Genomic DNA, 20,819 nt, shown 5'->3' with positions numbered 1-20,819 from the left:
AACTTCTACTTCTGTATGAAGATTATTTTGTTCGCTACTTCAGAGTTTCTAGTAATAGGCTTCTAGTGCTTAGCTCAGCTAGAATGTTTCTTAGATAAAAATATCAATTAAAAAAAAGCAGTTCAGGTCAGGCATCTCTGCAGCAGCTCAATTTTCTCTGCTGCTTGGGAATACAGCTCAGAGGTCTAGGTATGCAGTATCTCCAGCAGAATTAATAGACTTGCTTTCAGATCCCACGGCTATATTTGCCTTTCTTCTCACTTTGAGAAAAGGCACCAACTACTCTGAATTTTGGGCTCCACTGGCTTACAGCCTCAAGATCTCCTCCTCAGAAACCAATATAGTGCTACAAACTCAGGCAACTTTTATACCACGGATTCTGGCAACAGCAGCGGCGCTAGCTGGAGAGAAGCACTTATCTGTGTTTATCAGATATAATTCCCAATTGTCTGAGGCACTCTTTTCAGCATCTGCATCTAGCCTTTCATGTAAACAAAGATTTCATTCTCCTTAGAACCCTAATGACACTCTCATCTGTGAAATTCGCAGCACTGCCTCCTAACAGAAAGGACAAGATAAACAGCAGTGAAGGACTGCTGCCAAATATTTACACTTTGAAAGATGGGAATTTCTAAAGAGGTTAGTGTCCAGCAAGTAGGACTCAGATCCTCGCTGAAGTACCCTCTTTAAAACACACCAAGAAATCTGACAAAGCCAAAAAGCCCAAGCCTTCTCCTTCAATTTCTGGTCTCCTCCTTGCCAAGCTTTGGCATCCAAACCCAAACCTCCTTACGTTTTTGGCACTGTGGCCACTATCAAACAGCTCGCAACAAACTCCAGCAGTTGGTGCTCATTTCACATTATACTTCTGGTCTGGATAATTACTTACTAGTGTGGAGAAGGCATGAGTTGGCAAGAGCTCCATGACTTTTGCAACCACTTCCAAGCTCTGGCGCAAGTACCGTTGCCACTCAGTCTGCTGCTACGGGAAGAAACGCCACGGTAAGCACAGCACTTCCAGAGGGAAACAGAGAGCTTTTTGTAGACTAGGTCTTAATTGATGCTTGGGACTAGCTAGCTCCCTTCCAGAGCTTGGCTTTTGCAGACACCCAGATACTGAAGAGATACAGCTTTTACGATTCTCATTTGCTGCTAGCCATCTGATGGAGACTAATTTTGCCAACCCACGCTTTGAGCGTGCGTGCATGTGTTTCCCCGGAGCGGTAAGGCACAAGCATTCACTCCTAAAGCACAGCTAGTGCTCAGATGGCAAGGATCCCTTATGCAGAACAACCTGCCCTTCCAGTGCTCTGGCCTCATCCATTTTGGCCACCTGCTCCACTTTTACACTTACCAGGACTGAGGTGATGTTTACCAATACTGACTTAGGAGAAGTAAGCTTAAACGAAAGCAACAACAATATATACAGCTTAAAGCTTCTGTCTCAGAGATATTTCAGCATTTAAATTCCAAAGCAACCAGACATGGATACCTAATGCCTCTGATAATCAGAACATAAGTATCTGTATTTTTTCCTCCGTAAGAACCAAGCTAAAAACAACGGTCACATCTTTTCAGTGTGACTTTAGGCACATTTCTATCAAAAGTATTTCATGCTGCTTTAAACCTCAAACCCCACACAGAATGGGGTGAAGCAGCAGCTGTCTAGCTTGTACTCCGAAGTACAAGCTTTGGGAAAGACATTCCAGGTGTTACCAGTGCAAGAGAATATCTGGACCTGCAATTGTCCTTGTTCAACTCTGCTCCTTACATCATCATCCAGTGTCTCGTCATCCAGCTCCTCCAGCTGTGCCTGGTTATACCTGAACTGGATTCGATTCAACACCTCTGTCAGCAACAGAACCAAGGCATCTTCGTACCTATGACCATGGAGAAGACAGAGCAAGGGTTTGATAAAACAGTCCTGCGGAGATTACTGTGCCCACAGCCCTTCCAGCGAAGGAAATGGGTAAAAGAGATGACAGCTTCAAGTGGGCCACTGCGAAGAGCCCGCGGCACAGTTTTACAGGTTTGTTGAGGAAACACCAAACAGATCCTGGAATTAAGAGTATCACGTTGTTTCAGGTCACAAGCTACAGGCAAGGAAAGAGCTTTGGTAATAACTGATGTCCCTCTACCCCTGGAAAGGGAGAACTCTTAACAATAGAAGCAGCCCAAGAGTTCAAAACAGGAAAGGTAGGAGTGGCTTGCCAGGAGTAATAGCAGATGTACATGAACAGGAGGCATTGAAAGCCTCTTGCTGCTTAAGCTGCTCCTCAGCAGCCTGTCTGGTGCTCTGCTTTTTGGGTAGATGAGGAACAGATGAAACAAGGCAGAGCTATTGCTGCCTACCTCAAAAGGAAGCCTCCCCTTGCGGTTGTTTGTTCTGCTATCTTCTTTCCCTACACTATTGGTCAAAGAATTCAGGTCCTTGTCCTCTGAAACAAAGCCAGCACTTCTTTCTACTTGTACTGTAACACTAAAGACATGTCACTGAAAGATATCTGCTCATCTCAGAGCTGTGAAGCTGGTACAGAGCACAGAAGACCCTCCTTCTCATTGACCACCTAAAAATAAGGCCAAGTTGCAAATTTAGCACAGAGCCACGCCAGCATGCAATCACTCCTGGTGACAGAATGCTAAAGTTGGGGATTTTGAGGGGCTTTGGTTTGATTGGAGGTTTTTAAAATCTTTCTCAAAACAGCTGGGGTCCAATGCAAAAAGTCATGCTCTTCTCTAGGTGACATCAGGTTGGAAAATTAGGCATTAGCATACACTAACAGAGATTCAGAGCATGATGCAACCCAAGCGTCAGCCTAGTCAGCTAAGCAGCTGAAAGCTCTCTCTGCAAGGTGGCTGAACTACCATCTTTTCCATCATCAGATGACATAACTCTGGATTTGGCAATGTATCCAGTAGTAAATGTTGTAATGAGTACAAAAGGCGAAGTTTATAGACCACAGAACAGGAAGCTTCATCTGTGCTCCTGTGGTGCAACCACTCCCACGCTGTCAAACTGCAGCATTTACACATCTGAGAGCGCACAGGAAGTTGTAGCTATAGAAGCTGTCACTAAGGACAGGTAGTTTTTACAAAACAGTACAATTCTCAACCACTTATAGGATTATTTTGTTTGTTTGTTTATAGTCTGACATACCTCCCCATAACAAACTATTTGACATGAAGATAACACATTACGTCCACATTAGTGAGATGAAGAAAGAGCAGAAGGCCAAGGCAGAGTTCAACAGCATTAAGCAGAGCGCAGCAAATTAGGAACAAATTATAACAAAGTGCAAATACCTGCCACTTGAGAAATTAAAAAAACCACAGCTCCCATGCTGAAAGGAAGAGAGCCGTCTGATGTAAGCCAGTTCCACATTTGTTCTTTGTGGTTATGATGCCAAGCTGCCTTTCAAAAACCAACCTCTTGGATTTAGTGTGCTCAAGGGAAAGCACCTTCCCTCTGCACTTAGCAGAAGGTAACGTGGCACAAGCCAAGGCACTTCGAAACCTCCAGAACTTGACCAAGGTACCAGTATATGCCCCAGATTTTTTAAAATGGCAGCAAAGGGACTTTTGTTAAGAGAGTCACCGATTTCAGGGTACAGCATCTACAAAGGAAGAGCTGCCAGCCACTGTGGTAACTGATACACACAACTAGCATCAGAGGTAAGCAAGTGGAACTTCCAGTCTCATCAATATTTCTCAGAAACACATCCTCCATTTGAACAGGACTTTTAAACTCATTATGAAATAACTTTTTTTCCCCCGATTCATTGAATTAGTTGTATGAGCTGTCTGAACACTTACCAGGCAACTTACTCTGTGGTCTCCTCCTCTAATATGTACTAAAGTGTGCTCTGAAATTTGCTAAGCTGTGTTACAGTTCTATTTTAGACTGCAAAGCTTTCTTCCTCTGGCTCCTAGGTTCACATGCAACACAGGTGACAGTTTTTCTACCCTAACTTGCTCAGTCTGCATTCTTTTGAACAAGTGTGAAACATGGAAGTTTACACTTCTTATACTTTATGATTTTAGAAAAAGGACTCAACCACACGTACGCAATAGCTTATTTCTCATAGTCCTTCCATGGTGACCGTGAAGTCTCTTTGTAGCTGTCACATCCTGGCCGCTTACCTGTTGAGTACTGCTTCTTTGTCTGCCAGACGACTTTTAATTTTGCTAGTCAGATAGTCCAAGAAGAGCGTCCAGATGTCCAAGCAAGAAAAGTAACCTTCATGGGTAGGCTGAAATACACCAAATGAATATTGCAAGTTATTGGCAAGATTGATTTCACACAATGAAAATACAAGTTAGCATGCACTTCAATCCACGGGAAGGACTTCTTGCTTTATTGAAGAATTTCTAGGAGGTCACTGGAGAAATTTATAGCCGTCAAAAGATGAGCAAGAGCTTTTGCACAAGGGTGAGAACCCAGGAATTACAAGGCTGGTCTCAGCATTAACCCACCTCATGGTTTGCTGCATCAGCTCCTAGCATTTTATAGATCTGCTTCCTTGTCATTTTTCACTTTTGGGGGTAAATAGGGCTGAGTTGCATTGTGACAGCTTCTACAGCAAGGCAACACGTACCAAAAGCAACAGATTTTTTTTTTAAGTACTAAAAGTTACAAGGAAAGCCTCAGATACAGTAAAAGCAGCAGATTCAGGAGAAAGAAAAGCATCCCCAAACACAAAACAAGCAAGCTGGAGAGATTTTTCCAGACAACACTGTCCATCCCAAGGACTAGCAAAAAATAAAAGCAGAAGCAAAGTTAAACACCAGACAAATTGTTCTTGCAAGGTCGCTACACGTGACCCCTAGCTCCAACTAAATCCAAGAGAACTTTAAGCCATTTCCAAGTCCCCAGCACTACTGGGGAAGTGCCAGTAAGACAAGTTAATTGCTTTTTTTTTCCTGGGCTAACTTTAGGTATTAACTTTGCTGGGGAAAACAAGCTAGCCCTGCTGTACAAGACAACAGAACAGACAGAGGGAAAACAATGTCGCAGGGCTGTACCTGATGAAAAGTATATTTGAACAACAGTGCCAGAAATTCAACCACTGGGAACTGGGAGTAGGATTCAATTCTTCGTAGGTGGACGCTCACAAAGAGACGGAGAAAATCCGTAAACTTCTCAATGTAGCTACAAGGGAAAGGAGAAAACACAATTGAGAAAACGGGAAGGATGCCACAAGGGAAAGCAGTTTCAGTGAAATAGTGATAAAATTCACCCAAAAATCCTTTCATTAAGAAGAAAGTTACAATTAACAGCCAGTAGAACAATTGAAATATAAAGCCCTGCAACAATTACCTACATGACGGGCAACCCTTCATTCCATTAATACCTGAAACAGCAGAAAAGACAGTCTAGTCAAAAGCAACTTTAATATTCAGATCAATATCATTGAGTTTAACCAGGCCTGCAAATAAGCACAATCCCCCCCACTCTAGAGAAGTAACTTAACAGCAAGGGTCATCTTACTGATGTAGATAAGATTAGTGAAATAAACTGTACCACCGAGGAATTCAGCTGGAAGCAAGAGGTTAATGCAGGAGTTAGCAATACATGTGTTAAATTAACACGGGGTGGTGGGAGAGCTGTGGAGTTGAGAGCTGGAAAGGATGGTTTCTTCTGCAGCGCAGATCAACTATCCAGAAGTTTCTGAACTGAGTCCAGGCTTTTGTGACTGAATTAAGACTATAAAGACAAATCCTCCTCCAAAGCATGGGACTACTCAGTGCTTGGGACTGTACAAAGCAAAGGTCCAAAAAGAAATTTCAGGGAGTCCAGCAAGAGCACAAATTCGGTGCAAGCACCGAGGGTTCTTGAGTACGCAGCTGGGGAAAAATTACAAAGACCACAGTGGGGTAAACTTTTATCGGGGAATAAGAACACGCCCTGCACAACACAGGCTTCGTCAAGGTTAGAAATCCTCTTCAGACACGCACGAACCGTCTGGTTTTATGGCACTGCCTTGCTCTTCCCTTCCGCAAACTTTTTTTTTTTTGGAGGAGGAACCCCAGTCTTTAATGGAAACTCACTCAAGACAAGAAGCATTGTTTTTATAAGCCTACAAACCACACAATATTATGAATATGCAAAAAGACTAAATCCTTTTTATCTGGCACTGCCTGCTTGCAGGAGACCACTAAACATACCTCATCACAGATCAAACACTTCAGAAGTAAAGCTACCAGACCCAAACACCCCTTCATTCTTCTCATTTTTATTTTCTAAAGAGACTTTGATGTGAGACCAGTGAAATATTACTTGGCTCCTAGCTCTACCAGCCCCAAAGCCCCTTCTGCAAACACTGAGCCATTGCTTGGATCCTTCCTAGCCATTTCCATATTTTGGCATCTTTACATTGAAGCCGAACACAAATAAAGCAAAAGACAGTTCAAGCTTACTCTTTTTCTGGACTAGTTTGGCAGTACCAACTGTTCAAGGCCACACTGATTTTGTAACAGAACAAAAATAACCCGCACCACGAGAGGAAGGGAAGGAACGGACCCAAGAGCAAGCAGGTTCTGAAGACAGCAATCTACTGAAGTTAGTTTCTTCAGTGCCAATTTCGTTCAGATTTTGTTAGTCCAACCCAAGATGACACTTTCATGCGGAAAGTTTTTTAGTTACGGACATAAAAGTATAGCTAATGCCCTTAGGTGACAACAGGAAAATCCTCGCATCCTTTTCCACGGAGAGGACAGAATCAGCTCCACTCCTCCAGAAGCCAGCTAGATCACGCCAGTCTCCAGAACATCTTAGTTACATCCCTATTTCTGAACTTAGCAATGAATAAAGAGGGGCCTTGCAGTTACAGACACCAAGAATCCCTGTGGATAACATGTGTAAGCAGCAGAACATAACGCTGTGGCAATACCACCTCTGTGAAGGCCAACGCAGCTACAAACCTTCCACAGCCTTGCCAGTGAAGACCGCTTGCTGATGTTGGCCATAAAAGACAGAACAAAGTTAAGCAAAGGATGGTGGGTTTCCAGGAGAGCTTTTCTGAAATCCAGAGTGTAACTGCTGGCTCTCTGTGCGCATATCTTGTATGCAAAGGTGGCAGATCTCTACACATCTTATGGAAGCGAGCGATACTGAAGCCAGAGCAAGTTAGTGAAAAAATGAGCAAGTAGAATTCACTGCTAAACAGAAGTCATGATTAATCTAGATTTACCATCCCAAAGTTATACGTATATCTAAAGATATGGAAAAAGGGAATTTTATGGAAGAAACATGCAAATCATCTCTACAAACAGACCCACATTTTTTCTCCTAAATTTCTTTTTTTCCATTGAGCGGATATAAAAACAAGAACAAAAAACCCCAAAAACTCAAAAGCCTTGCCGCTGCTTCTGGGAATAGAAATTTTACACACAGCAGCACCAGAAATCTTTTCTTCCACCATCACGTATCCATAGCAAGATACTGAGCACATTCGCACAGTGGCAACTTATTTGCCAATGTTAGCACCAGTCTACCGGCCTTCCCACGGCAGCAGGCCTGCAACCAAAGGCAGCATCAAGTCATCACCTCTTCCACCACCCTGCCAACACATGGATTCAACCACTCAACACAACAGCAAGACAAGTCTCACTTTCTCTCCTACAAGTAGGAATATCTGATACAAAAAGAGTTGAGTTGTTTTAGGCAACAAGGATGGTAGTAACTTTCTGGACCAAAATGCTGCCACTTCTTTTGGTGATGTTTAAAAATACAAAAAGTAAAAATAAAAAAGCAATCAGGAATCGTCATATCTCAATGAAGGGTAGGAAACTGCTTCTATTTTCTTTCAAGTCAGGATTCGCAGAATATCTACCCACTCTTTGTATGTTTGAATTTAAGCAGAGAAGGCAGATACCGACCAGGAAAGGGAATACTGCAATGCCTTTACCTCACTGAGCCTCTTCTGTTTTCTGTTACAACTGAATGAAGGGCAGGTTCAGCTCTTGTGCCACCTCAGACCTGCAGTCAAACAGTAACGAACGGGGGAAAGGGGAGGAAGAGGACAGGAAAGAATACAAACCTGTGCCACCACGGTCCCTTAGCAAACTCAGCCCCTTACCAGAACCTTACCTGCGGGCACCTACCTTTCTGCTCGTCTCCCCCAGCACAGTACTCTGAAAAAAAGGCCATTAGACACACCATGCATGACCGCAAAATAATCAAAGACAGCCCTTTAGAAAGCAAGAGGCCCTAGCACAGCTACGTAGCTGTTTGATTGCTCTTACCTTTCATCCAGTTCCTCTAGCCGGCTCTTCACCGTATGGGCGTTGTTCTCCTTGGTAATCTTCTGCAGGAGGTAGAAAGTCTGCTGGAACATCCGTAGCAAATACTCTTCAAACTCCATAGGCACGCAGTTCTTGGACATCAGTTCGTTGATGCAAGACATAGCCAAGACGCCAAGTCGGCCACGCTCCTGTCCCAACACCAAGTTTTGGCTGCTGCCGTTGACAGAAGACATCTTCCGAACGCGGGTGTCGCAGCCAAAGCGAGCAAAATGGAAAATGGTGGTGAGGAGTGATGGAGTGATACTAGTAGACAAAGGGATCCAGCTGAAGAGGTGTGCCAGGCACTCCAGTGCCAGGGAACATATATATTCACTTTCTGTGTCAAGGATGGGGATTGGCTGGTTCAATAATTTGGCTGCACTGGGACTCTGCAACAGGCTACTTAACAGGTCACCTAGGAAATAAAGCACACATCTTCATTATAAATCAGGGCAATTAGCTTCAAGTGGTGCAACTGCCAGCCCTGGCTACAAAGCAAAAGCCATCAGAGCCTGTGGCATCCAGCGAGTTGGCATACAAAGATTTGCCTGAGATGAACTAGCCGTTTTTGCATTCAGGAATTTTCCGAAGTTTTGTTCAGATCTCAAATCAGGTCAGATCAGCTGATCAAGCGAGCAAAAGTTTAAGCAGCAGCTTCACACAGCCCTTCTAGCCTTCCTGGGAAGCACAAGCACATAGTGTTTTGGAAGATAGCAACGCCATGGGCTGTATTTTAGGAATTTCTTGTAAAACTCACTCCCCTCACAAGGTTGAGTACCCTTGATGTAGGCTTGCACAAGTTCTGGCACACTCATGTTACACTGAACCTTGGCAGGAGTTGCTTCTGCTTGCATATGATAGCTTGTGGACGATGTAAGAGCCGATGTTCCAAGTCAGACCAAAAAGCCTACTTAGTACCATACCTTTTCTCAGTGACCAGAAGCTGACAGCAGGCATAGATCACATTCCCCAGCCTCCAACTGCTCACATTACAAAGGTTTCCCAAGCCAGGCAGGGTTTGAAGAATTCTGCAGACCCTCAGGATTTATCTTCTATGACTCTACACCACATAAACTGACTATTTGTGACATCCTGTGGCAGAGTTCCACAGCTTAACCATACATTGTGTAAAGCTGGTTTTTGTTTGGGGCCTGTCAGCTGCTAGTTTCATTTCCTACCTCCTGTACCCAAAGAGGGAAAAGAAAGAATCTCTTTCCATTCACCTTCTACATGTCACTCAACAGGTTTCCATTGCAGCTCCTCGCTCTCAATTTCTTTGAGAGAATGAAGAATACTACTTTCCTCATTACACACATGGAAGCCATTCAATACTCTCCATCACCTTTACTGTCCTTCTACAAAGCTTTCATTTCTAGTCTACACATAGGAAGACCAGGAACTGCAGCCACTATTCAAGGTGTAGATGAACCTTAATTCCATACAGCACCATAGCAGATATCTATTTTTGACTGCTACCCATCTGAAATATTTGTAGAATGAGCTGGTATAACACTCAGAAGTTAATCCCGCATACTGAAGGCAAGTTTGCAGCCCATGAATTGGCATGAGTATCGCTCTCCCTGCCCAAACACAGATTATACTTATCTGTATTGTGTTTCATCTTCCATTGGCCCAGAGACGTGCAAGATCTTCCTGCAGGTCTTCAGTCGTACCTTCTTTCTCACCATTCGGACCATCTTGGTGCCGTTGGCAAGACTCCTTGTTTCTTTACTCAGCCTTTTTCCCAAGGTCTCTAGCAAGTACGTCCATGAGCACAGTCCCAAGCAGTACTCCACAGGTGACCTCCCCCCTCATGGCAAGAGGGGACCACTTCCACTTACCTTTTGTCTCCTACTTTCTAACCAATTAATCAACAATCCAGAGACCCCCTTATCCCTGATGGCCTTTGCTTTCTCAAAAAGCTTTTAGTGAGAAGCCTTGTTGAAAGCTTTATGGAAATCCAAGCAGACACCACTGGCTGGGCTGCCCTTCCCCACAGAAGCTGCCCACTAACTTGCAGACTTCCACGGACCACATGCTGAAAACCCATTCACCTTCCCCAGGTTATTCGATACACTTCTCTTCCTTGAGTACAAATAATTTCTTCACCTTTAGAAATCCACAGGCACTTGCTACATTACAGAACTTAAAGTTCTCCCGGGAAAACGTAACTCTTTTTGGAAAGTGAAATGACCCAACACACTAGCAGTACAAAAATAACAGGTATGATTTACTGAGCTATTTCCAGAGTACTCAAAAGTACGCATGATGAACAGATTCCTCTTCAGTCTCCACTGTTCATCAAGATCAAGGTCTTACATCACTAAATTTGTAACTCCCTGCCATATCTTATCATTGCCTCTTTCTCCTCTGCTCCAGAAATTTAAAGCATCAGGCTACTTCAGCTGAATTTGATAATCCTGCACTTAAGTTTTTAATATTAAAGAACCCCCATGGTAACAGTCACAACTACACATAAGCTGCAGTGCAAGAGCTGCTCGCATTGTGCTTTTACAGAAGCAGACGTTCTTCTTTCAAATGTCCAGTCCAGCAAACTCCACAAAAAAAAAAATCAATGAGAATCATACATTCTCATCTTTTAATCCATCAACATCAGAAACTGTAAATTAGGTCCCTGTAAGGGATTTTTCAGTTCTATTTGGTGTCTTTGCAAACAGGTGATAAATTTACAGGATCAACTGCATTCACGCACAAGGAGAAAACTCTTAGTGAGGGGCTGGGATCAGGCTAGTTCTGCAGAAGCAGCAGCAAACCATTTCTGTTACTCATTTGTTTACCAGAGCTGAATGAACATGCCTGAGGAAGGGATTCGTCAAGTAAAGAGCTATAAATCATGCAAAGACAACATTTGGAGGCTTAAAGATTATTGCTGAGTGAATTCTATACTGGTGCAATAACTCAAATGTTTCCTAACATAGGACACTATCAGAGTTCTTTTGCTTAAGTGGTATGAGAAATGAGTTTAACATTGTCTTCAAGTGATATTTAAAAACTGTGCAAGACTTGCAAGTAATCATTTCACTCTGCTTCCCTGTGCAAAAAAAGCAGCATAGGTTTTCCAAGTTCCTAAAGAGGTTTTGGTTCTGACGGAAGATATTAAACATTTATAGGGACTCTTAAGCTTATTTTGCCTTTTGGAACACTTGTAAGGACAGAGAAAGATCTTCATCGCAGGATTTAATGGCAAAGTTTCACTAAACCCACGTTCGTCCCATAGTTCACCTTCCAAAGATGCATTTGTCTCTCTCCAAAGAAAGACCAATAGATGAGCAAAGCCGCAACTGCCGCTCGCTGCTATTGACTTGTGCATCCAGCTTTAAGCCCCGTAGGTTCTCCACGTTAGCAACCCCATCAATGCTCTTAACTCTACTCTGTGAATCTTTCGACTGATCGTATCACCAAATAGAGACCCAAGGGACATTTCATCAATAAAGAAAGAAAAAAAAAAGTGTCCTTCACAAAATACAGAAAGTGAACAGGAGGGAAGCACTCAGTGCTCTTCCTTTTGGACTTCAAGAACTTGAAACACAACCAGTTTGAACATGTAAAGTGTAGTTAAGGCAGAGCACAGAAAATAAAAAACCTGGAAAGTTTCAAATAAACAAGTTTGCACAGGCAAGGTCCAATGAAATTAAGCCTGAACTTCTAAAGGAACCATCAGTGTAGTCATAATTGCTAGCAATTATCTTGAAAATATGCTGTGCAAGAAGTTTGTTTATTTTGCCTGAAAGGGGAGAAACTAAAGACCCAGAACAGACATGCATCACACTTCCACTTTGAGAAACATGATCTAAAGTCACAAGGTGACTACACAGGTGGATGAAAAGCTGTCTCAGCACAAGCACCAGCAATTCACCGAGGAACTGAGAGGACGTCTCAAACAGGCTTCCACCGACCGTCAGCCCAGAATTTGTTCCACTGGTTATTTTTTTCTTACAACTCTAGACAACAAAACAGAGATTTTCTGGGTTGGATCAGCTTAAGTTACCAGCAGAACAAAGCAGTGTTAGTTTTCTCCCAAGATAATTCTGGAACATGCTGTTCACGGTGCAGTACCCCCTCCTGCGGGCATGGCCTTGGATGTGCCTGCGTTAACCAGCATCTGGCAGCACGCACCTGGGCTTGCCGAGCAATTCAAGCTGTTTTGTACAAATACAGCATCATTCTTGGCCACCGAGGCGCTTGCTATCAACGGTTGATAGTAACGTAAATCACCTTTTTACTGTGGAAGACCCCAATCTTACTCAATGTCACATCAAAGTGCTAAGGCTCTTGCTGCCAGGGTGGGAGAAGCTGCCGCTCCTGCCCTCTCCAAGCCCCACGTTCACTCTTGCCAAGTGATACTACAAGTTTTATTCTTTTCTGTTAATTTTTTTTCCCTCCCAAACTTTCGCTAGCTACAGCAAAACCCACCCCCGCCCAAACCCAAGGAAATATTTCTTCACATTTAGGCTTATGTTTTGTATATAAATATAAAAATGTCTTAAGCTCTTCTACAGGAAAGAAGCACTTGAAAATCTGCTCAAACCTAAACATGGAAGTTTTAACACTAACCAAAATATTAACAAAACATTATCACAGGCAGCTGTCTTAAGCTGACTAGTGCAATCTGGCCACAAGGAAGTGATCTGCAACTCTCAATTAACTGTTTAAGGTCCCAAAGACAAGCGAGACAACTGTATTAACTCACAGAACACACTGCGCCGAGCACAACTTGGTATCACTATGACCCCGGAGAGAGAAATAACTGACCCACAAGTGTTTCGTCTTCTCCCTATGCACAGCCGGGTTATTACAGGTTGCCAGACCCTAAGTCCTTCTTTTTCCTTGTTACAAGCAGAGAAAGCCAAGATTAGGCAATGTATTGATTTCACTGCATCATAGTGTTGCTTCTTGCTTTGTTTCCCAAGAAGCAGGAACAAAGACACCACAATCTGCTGGACAATGCTTGGGTGAGCTGAATGTAACAACGAACCATGTTACATCAAGGCACAAGCGAAACTGGTAGCCGTCAAGGTCAGCATTACGCCTGGAGTGACCCTATACGTCTATCCCCTATTGAGCCTTAACAGGGCGATATGTGCGCCAAGTACAAGGACATAGAAATATATTCTCTATTTTTCAAGGTAGCTAAGAAATATATATGTAAATAAGTTTAGATCAGATATACACCCACACAAAAGGCTAAGAGAAAATAAGCAGAAAACAAACTTTCACAATATATATATACACAAAGCCCTAGCCACCTTTTTTTTTGGCTAGAGCTTCAGTTTTGCTCCAAGTTTGGCTTTTGATGTGCTTACAGCCAAAATTCATAGATGACAATGCCAACTCACTGACGTTACAGCATTTTGCACTGACACTTCAGAAAGCTTTTTGCCACCTGAGGACAAGAAGCTACACGTGCACTTTTCAATGAGGTGGCATTTTCAGTGGGGCATCCCCTGCAGTGGAAATAGCTTCTTCATGTAAGGTTTGACTTTCTGACCAGAAATTTGTTGGCCTATGAAAAGCTCTACGAAAGGCTTATTACAAGAGGTTAGACAGTAAAGGAAGGAATCTATGCCTGATATTGCAAGTTTAAGCACATGGAAATATCATCTTGTAGCTTTGGCCATCCTTACCACTTTCTCCTGAAGTTGGGGATGGTGGTGGAGTGGCAGCAGTAACGCTGTGTTTGTCCCAGATGCTCTCCAAAATACCTGGCCAAAGAGATATTTTTCAGAACAGCCTGCTAAAAGACAGATTGATCCAACAAACGCACTGGAGACTGCAAAAGAACTTCACTAGAATACATCTTTAGTGCTTTGACAAGGAACGTTGTCTTCTCTTAGTGAGCCCAAAGAAATTACCAAGTGCTTAGACACACCATCTCAATCCCTCTTCATAAAGAGGGGGACATATGTGGCTATACAGCTGCTCTGCTACACAAGCTGCTTTCATAGTAAGTTGACCCAAATGCCCAAGGGTTGAGTGTTCAAACTGCAGGAGCAGCCTCTACATCATCCACACGTTGCTTCACTGAATCCAGAACATGCAAGCTCACTAGCATCTTCAGGATGGTGAAGGACGACATTTATTTCAACGCTGGACGTGCATTAACTCATACCTGTGAGGAGCCCAAGCACTGTTTGCACCTGGTCTAGGAGCAGCTTGCGTAGCTCTTCTTTCCGGGCTACGCTAAGATCTTCCCGTGGACATGCCAGTTCTTCTGAAGTAGTTTTCAACATGATCAGTCCCAGAGGAGTGGTCACAGGAGACTGAATTAACTGAGAGGAAAACACATGAATGCAACATGTGATGGTAACATTCTGCAAAGCTATCAGCTGACGAGCAGGGGGTTAGTAACATTATCAGTTTACAAGTGCTTCAAGACTGAGGGAGTACCAGTTCCCACAGTTTGCAGCGCTGCATGTTGAGGGAAGAGAACTGCAAATATTGGATTTTCTGAGATACTAATCTACAGTGTTGCAACAGTTCAAGTGCCGTGGAAATCCTTGGGGTTTCAAGAGAGCTTTCATAATGTCATTGTACACGTTCTCTCTTCCAGCATGTTTACGAGCAATGGTTTGTTCCTTCTGTTTACTGCCTTCTGCTGACATCACCACTTCTCAGAATTGCCTCAGCACCAGTGGTTTCACCACGTAACAGGGCTGCCACTGCAGCCACGCTCAGGTCAGCCCGAGCCCATCAGTCCTGATGGAACCGCACCATCAGTCAAGCAGTTTCCCATTAAAAAGCCCATCCCTTCCCATACAAAGAGCTGCAGCCAATATCGGCTAACACAGGAACACCACTAAGGGACAGAAACTCTCCTTGCATCTGTATCGCACCTCAAACTGGAAATCACATTTACCCCAAGAAGAGTGACTCCCACCACAGACAGAAGGCACAGGAACAGGACCAGGGAAAGCAATGATTTTTGCCTTCATTAGCCACTGGGATATTAAAGACACATTCAAGTGGGACAAAGTTTTATTTTCAGCTGAAATTCAATGCTGCTCTTCTCTGTTGACCTGGAACATCCAACACAATTCATGTGCTACTCCCTATGGGAGAAAAAGCCTCAAGCCAATCACACTTACTACAAGTAAACTTTGAAGTCACAAATTCTGTAACACAGGCTGACCTCGGTTCTAATCTCCTTGACCCACCAAATCAGAGACACGCCGAGTTAACGCTGCTAAGGCTACACAGCTTGGTGAAATACACGGGGGGAAAAGCCCATCTAAAAGCTCTTAGTCTAGATGTATGTTGGCTTTCAGAAAGGAAGCACGATGGCACGGGAGCAGAGTGCTAAAAAAGAAAATTAAATTAAATACACAACTTGTTAGTAAGTTGCAAAGAGACTTAACATCTTCTCTCAGAGTATTTGCTGACAATACCAGGAAGTTTAGCAATACCATGCACTGGCACTTCAGTAACATTAAACAAATTTCATACCTCTAAAGAAGTAGCACTTTATGTAAAATTATTGGTTTTGCCTAACACCACCGCAATAGTCCAAGTTAGTTCTCTTCTCCACCCGTCCAATGGCTCAGCAAAGGTTTTCGAGACTACTTAAGAGTACTGGGATACAAGTTAATGCTAAAGAATCAAACAGTTGCTTCAAATTATCTCAGAAGAAAGTCTTGAGAGAGGACTCATCGGCAACTCTAAAAGCAAGTTATTCTGCTCCTGTGCTGCTACTCTTTATTTTGACGTCTTGAAGTTCAGTATTAGTGTTTTTCTTCCACTTTCTCTGATCATTTTCGGAAGATGTCTGCTATAAAAATTAATTTATGGATACATTTCCCTCTGAAGCAGAGTTCATAAGGAGAGGCCTAAAATACCCAAAATGAGCTCTGCAATCACTTAAGATAACCTCCAAAGCGCTAGAAAAGCAAGTAGAAGGTCAGGAATCCAGTTGCAGATACAGGTGAAATGAAAGCGAAAACTGTAAGTGTAGACAGCTGTCTCAGAGTACTTATTGTCAAACTGAAAATCCAGGAAAAAAAACGCAGCATGTTACACTACATGATTACTGAAAACTATCTGAAAAGAGATTACACCAGTTAGTAACACGCTCTGTATGCCATGGTAGCATTTTTTAAATTTTGCAATTAAAACTAGATCTATTTGCCTTAACTCCTCACACTCCTGGACTTTGATTTTTTTTTGGGGGGGTCAATAAGTACCTTGTGGCTTGTCTGGGGGCAGAGCTGCACAGAAATCATGTAATTATGTCAGCAGAAAAAGACTGTGCAGCACTTCAGTTTACACTCAGCTTCTCCAAGCCAATTATGAACAATTTTAAGAGACCTGGAAACAAAGTACTCAAACCAAAAGAGGAGGTTTGCACTAGCCTAGTTAGGTTCCAGCAGCAGTGAGCTGTTAGCCTGGCTCAGGCTTCACCGCGGAGATACCGAATTACAACCAACATTCAAACTAATGGCACCGTCTCACCCAGGATCCTCAAATCCATACTCTAGTCTTACTGCAAGAGCCCTCTTAAACATGCCACCAACGTTCTATTAGTGACTTTACACGATGAGGTAACAAAGATTTTAGGCTATCTTTGGCTATTAGGTGAAAAAAATCTCCAACAGCCACATTCAGAAACTTCTGAAAATCATCCAGCGATGCATCCATAGTAGTAGTGACTTTTTTCTTTAAAGAACAACCCACAACCCCTACATTTTCAACAACTACTCCTAAATATTTAAAATTCAAAGTGCAGTTGATACGTGTTGCATAGTATTGTTCCTTTGTCAAAAAAACCTTTTATCAGTAGAAAGAAATGTAACATGTAGGAAGCTAACGGTTATTCGCAAAATTAAAAAAGAAAAGGAATTTAAGAAGCGGCTTTGTTTTCCATGTAATTACTTAACCTTCATCAAGGGAAGTCACTACTCAAGGAAACAAAATAATGCCTCCCTGTAAATGAAACCAAGTTTTCTTTTTAGAAACTTCTTACCTGCAAGATGTTAGTGAAAAAGTCATGGTAGAACATTGGCCAGTCTTGTCGGCCAATATCCACAATGACTTTGCAGAGTTTGTTCCTGATGAAGTAAGGCAGAGTTTTATGGTGAGCTAGAAGGAGCTTGGGCAGGCAGCTGCGGATCTCCATTTTGTCTTGCGATGGGACCCCAAGCCACATCTTATTGATTAGGTTCTGGAAAAGAAACAGACCTCCCAAATGAGCTCAACTGGGACATGCTTCACGGAAGTTACACAGCGCGAGAACACGGACACATAACGCAGGGACAGAGCATCAGGCAGAGCGGCTGCATCTTATGCCCCAGGGTTGCCGGTGCTTGCCACGATGCACAGCCAGGGAAGAGCCTACAGCCTTCAACCTAGCCAGGCCCCTCACTGCCCAAGACTGACTGCCTTTTGAGCACCTATATTTGATGTAGTTCAACCTTCTCTGTTGCCATGGGCAGACCTGTAGAAACAAGCAGGTATTAGCAGGTTAAACATAAGACGTTTCTCTTTTGTTAGAGTTCTGACACAGGCTCGCTGGGCAAAGAGCTGAAATTTGAGATGATCTAACTGCTCAGCAGTCCGGTACCAATCCTGACATCTTTAACAACATGCAGAGGTTCTGCCTAGCTTAGTTTGCACAAGAGAAGCTTAGAGGGCAAGCCCTGCACCACTAACTTGGAATAAGCTTCGCTACCTAATGGGGAACCTGGGCAACCGAAGACAGCGATGGCTCAAGCTACTCAACAAAACTCACTGACCATGCCTCTTAGAAGCCACACAGTGTATAAAGACGAGCTCTAACAAAAACCCCCAAAAACCCACCTCCACCACAAGCGTATCAGATTTGTAGCAGCCCTCCAACACCAGTGTTGCACATAAGGTGGGTTTCAATGCCCCAGAAACTGCTACCAATATGTCTTTGAGTACACCATCTATCTCTATTAACTGACAAGTGACAGCAACCAGCATGTTACCTTTTTAACTGGTTTTGCGTCAAGCAGAACTAGTTGGCATGCATATAAAAAAGTATTTCCACTATCTTTTAACCCCGGACACCTAGATTTTCCCCTTTAGAGGGGGAAGCATAGCCTTGTATGAAGCAGAAAAAAAAAAAAAGAGAGGGAAAGCAAGTTCAGTTTTAGATGACTGATGCCACCCGGGTCTCCTGAAGCTAAGCTGGAAGGTCGCCGTCAGTGACTGCCTTGCAGTGACAGGGCACCACTTTAACAGAAAGCTTTTAGTCCACTTAAAGCCAGACAAAATCTGTAAGAAGGCAGAGTTGCAAATTGCTTTCCTGCCACACTACGATCCCATTTAGGGGCTCTGGAGCATTAGGAGCTGAGCCTCTAAGGATAACTTACTGAGGAGGCTTGCTGCTGAGGCACTACCTGTACCCACCTGCAGGCATATAGCTTGGAGAACCCAAAAGCAGGAGATACTGCAAAGGGTTTTGTGGCAGAAAATGGAAGATTATTTATGGTCAAAGCAGATCCAATTCACAGCACGGACGTACAGTACAGAGGTACCAGTTCACAGTGTGGAGGTACAGAGGTATGTTTATACATTAAGTTCCTCAGCGAGGTTGCTTTTTGGGTTTTCTTGCGGAGACAATCCAGAAGTATTGCTTAAACACAACAATGACCCAACCAAATGAGACTTCCTCGATGCAAGTCCAGAATAAGAATTTCAGAACCCTCAATAAAACTGGAAGAAGCTTTAGCTTTAAAATATTCATGCGTTAACACTCACTGAGTTTTGTCCTACTCATTTGACCAGAAAGTGGCAGCTTTCTCCACCTGTGAAATATTTTGGGGAAAGATGTTCTCCTTCCCAAAAGCAGGAAGTGAAAATGGTTCATCTGGAAAGGGAGCATGAAGATTTTTATTCCGGATCCATTATTAACTTCCTAGGCATTCTAGAAAATGCAACATTCTCAGGAAGTTTTGGGAAGGATCCTTGTGTTTATATACATGCTTTTACTGACATTCATCACTCCCAGACAGCTGAAGGCTGATGAAGTTGCAGCCTACGGCTATGAGGACCAGTCAAATGCGCAGCACAACAGTAGTTAAGTTTGGAGGCTCAAGCTCCTCAGTGGAGAGATCCTAATCTCTCAGCTGAGCTGTGGACTCATGTCCCTGACTTTACACTTGGACAGTGATTTCTTTGTTCTGCTTAGTTCTGTGCACAATTATTTTTTCAGCACTGCTTCCCCCCCACCCTCCATGAGAAGCGGAGGCTCAGCAATCAAACATGTTTTCAACTTCATAAAAATCGTTTTAATTATTGCAGGCTGCGGCTGTGTGACACCCATCCCCAGAGCAGGGAACAACTCCCATGCTTTGTCATGATTACCCCTTTTTGAGAGGAAGGCAAACCAGATTCAGTCTGCAGATCAAGTCCAAATTCCCTATGCAACCTCAGATAAATATAGTGAACATTTGAAGTGAAGAAGTCATGATGATTTGTCAAAACAACGTAACTTTTAAGAACAGAGTTGTTTGCTCCATCTAAAAAGTGGCACACTGCAAAGGATATAAACCCCCCTGATTTAGGGGCACAGCTCAGGCTGCCAACCCAGCCAAGGACATAAGGCAGAGGCCACAAAATGGACCAGGGTGAGGTGTGACATTGACCAAACCCCAGAATATTGTTAGGGAAAGACACTGCACTGGTCACTGAGAAATCAATTGATAAAACAGAATACTTTTGTTTCTTCCAGTAGATACACAAATCAATATTTAGGCTTTTAACCATAACTTTGTCCTTTTATAAATAGGTAAAGAATGGGATGTGGTCTTCTAAAAGAGACCTTACCTCTACAACTAGCACATAAGCTTGCGGGATGTAGTTCAAGAGCATCAACCACAAGTACAAGATGTCAGAAAAATAAAAGCAACTTTGTCTTCCCTCTTAGCATTAAAGTTTGCAGAAGGTAGTAGCAGGTAATCATGCACATATTTCTGACCATAAAAAAAAGAGTATAAAAGCAATAACATTCTTAAAAGCATTGTGCAGAAAACTCAAGCAGCCTCTGAAACTGGAGGCAATTTGTACTTAGACATGCCAGGAAATTAATTCTTCTATTTGTGTACAAAGATTCATATTCTCCTACTCTTAGCCTGCCATTAAGCAACCTCTCCAGGAGAGAGCAATAAAAGCATCCTTTATCACCACACTTATGAGGACTGCCATTTTAGATAAACATTTTCAAATAAAATCGATTGCTGTATAAAACTGCACCAGACAGAAAATGCACTAAGCAGGCAACAGTACACATCTTACCTCAAACACAGTCAAACTGTACATCATTACATAGTCGTTTCTTGTACTTGACAGAAAATAGAGGCAGAATCTCCAGGCTCCTATCTGCTGAGCAAAGTTATTTAAAAGCTCCTCTGAAAAAATGAAGTATTAAAAAAATTACATTAAAATTCTTAAACTGTAAACAAATCCATAATGATGTATACTGATAGCACAGTAACACACTGAGCATGGAAGAAACCCCATGCTCAGTGAACAGCTCAAACAACCTGGAGGAAGGAGGG

At 42.9% G+C, this 20,819-nt stretch overlaps 1 protein-coding gene across 1 annotated transcript in view; it reads right to left on the bottom strand.

The window, feature by feature from the left end:
* Positions 1-20,819, bottom strand: part of XPO6 (exportin 6) — a 57,395-nt gene that overhangs the window by 17,425 nt on the left and 19,151 nt on the right. Inside the window, exons 3-11 of the mRNA XM_082006593.1 lie at positions 20,557-20,669; positions 17,261-17,458; positions 14,414-14,573; positions 13,929-14,006; positions 8,245-8,698; positions 5,023-5,149; positions 4,141-4,250; positions 1,772-1,880; positions 890-982 (exon numbers count right to left, since the gene is read on the bottom strand). Of these exons, the coding sequence (XP_081862719.1) occupies positions 890-982; positions 1,772-1,880; positions 4,141-4,250; positions 5,023-5,149; positions 8,245-8,698; positions 13,929-14,006; positions 14,414-14,573; positions 17,261-17,458; positions 20,557-20,669 (1,442 nt within the window). The remainder of the gene's footprint in view (positions 1-889; positions 983-1,771; positions 1,881-4,140; positions 4,251-5,022; positions 5,150-8,244; positions 8,699-13,928; positions 14,007-14,413; positions 14,574-17,260; positions 17,459-20,556; positions 20,670-20,819) is intronic.

This window comes from Phaethon aethereus (assembly GCF_964289735.1).
Source record: "Phaethon aethereus genome assembly, chromosome: 15".
Taxonomy (NCBI): Eukaryota; Metazoa; Chordata; class Aves; order Phaethontiformes; family Phaethontidae; genus Phaethon; species Phaethon aethereus.
This window is presented reverse-complemented; position numbering and strand designations above follow the sequence as displayed.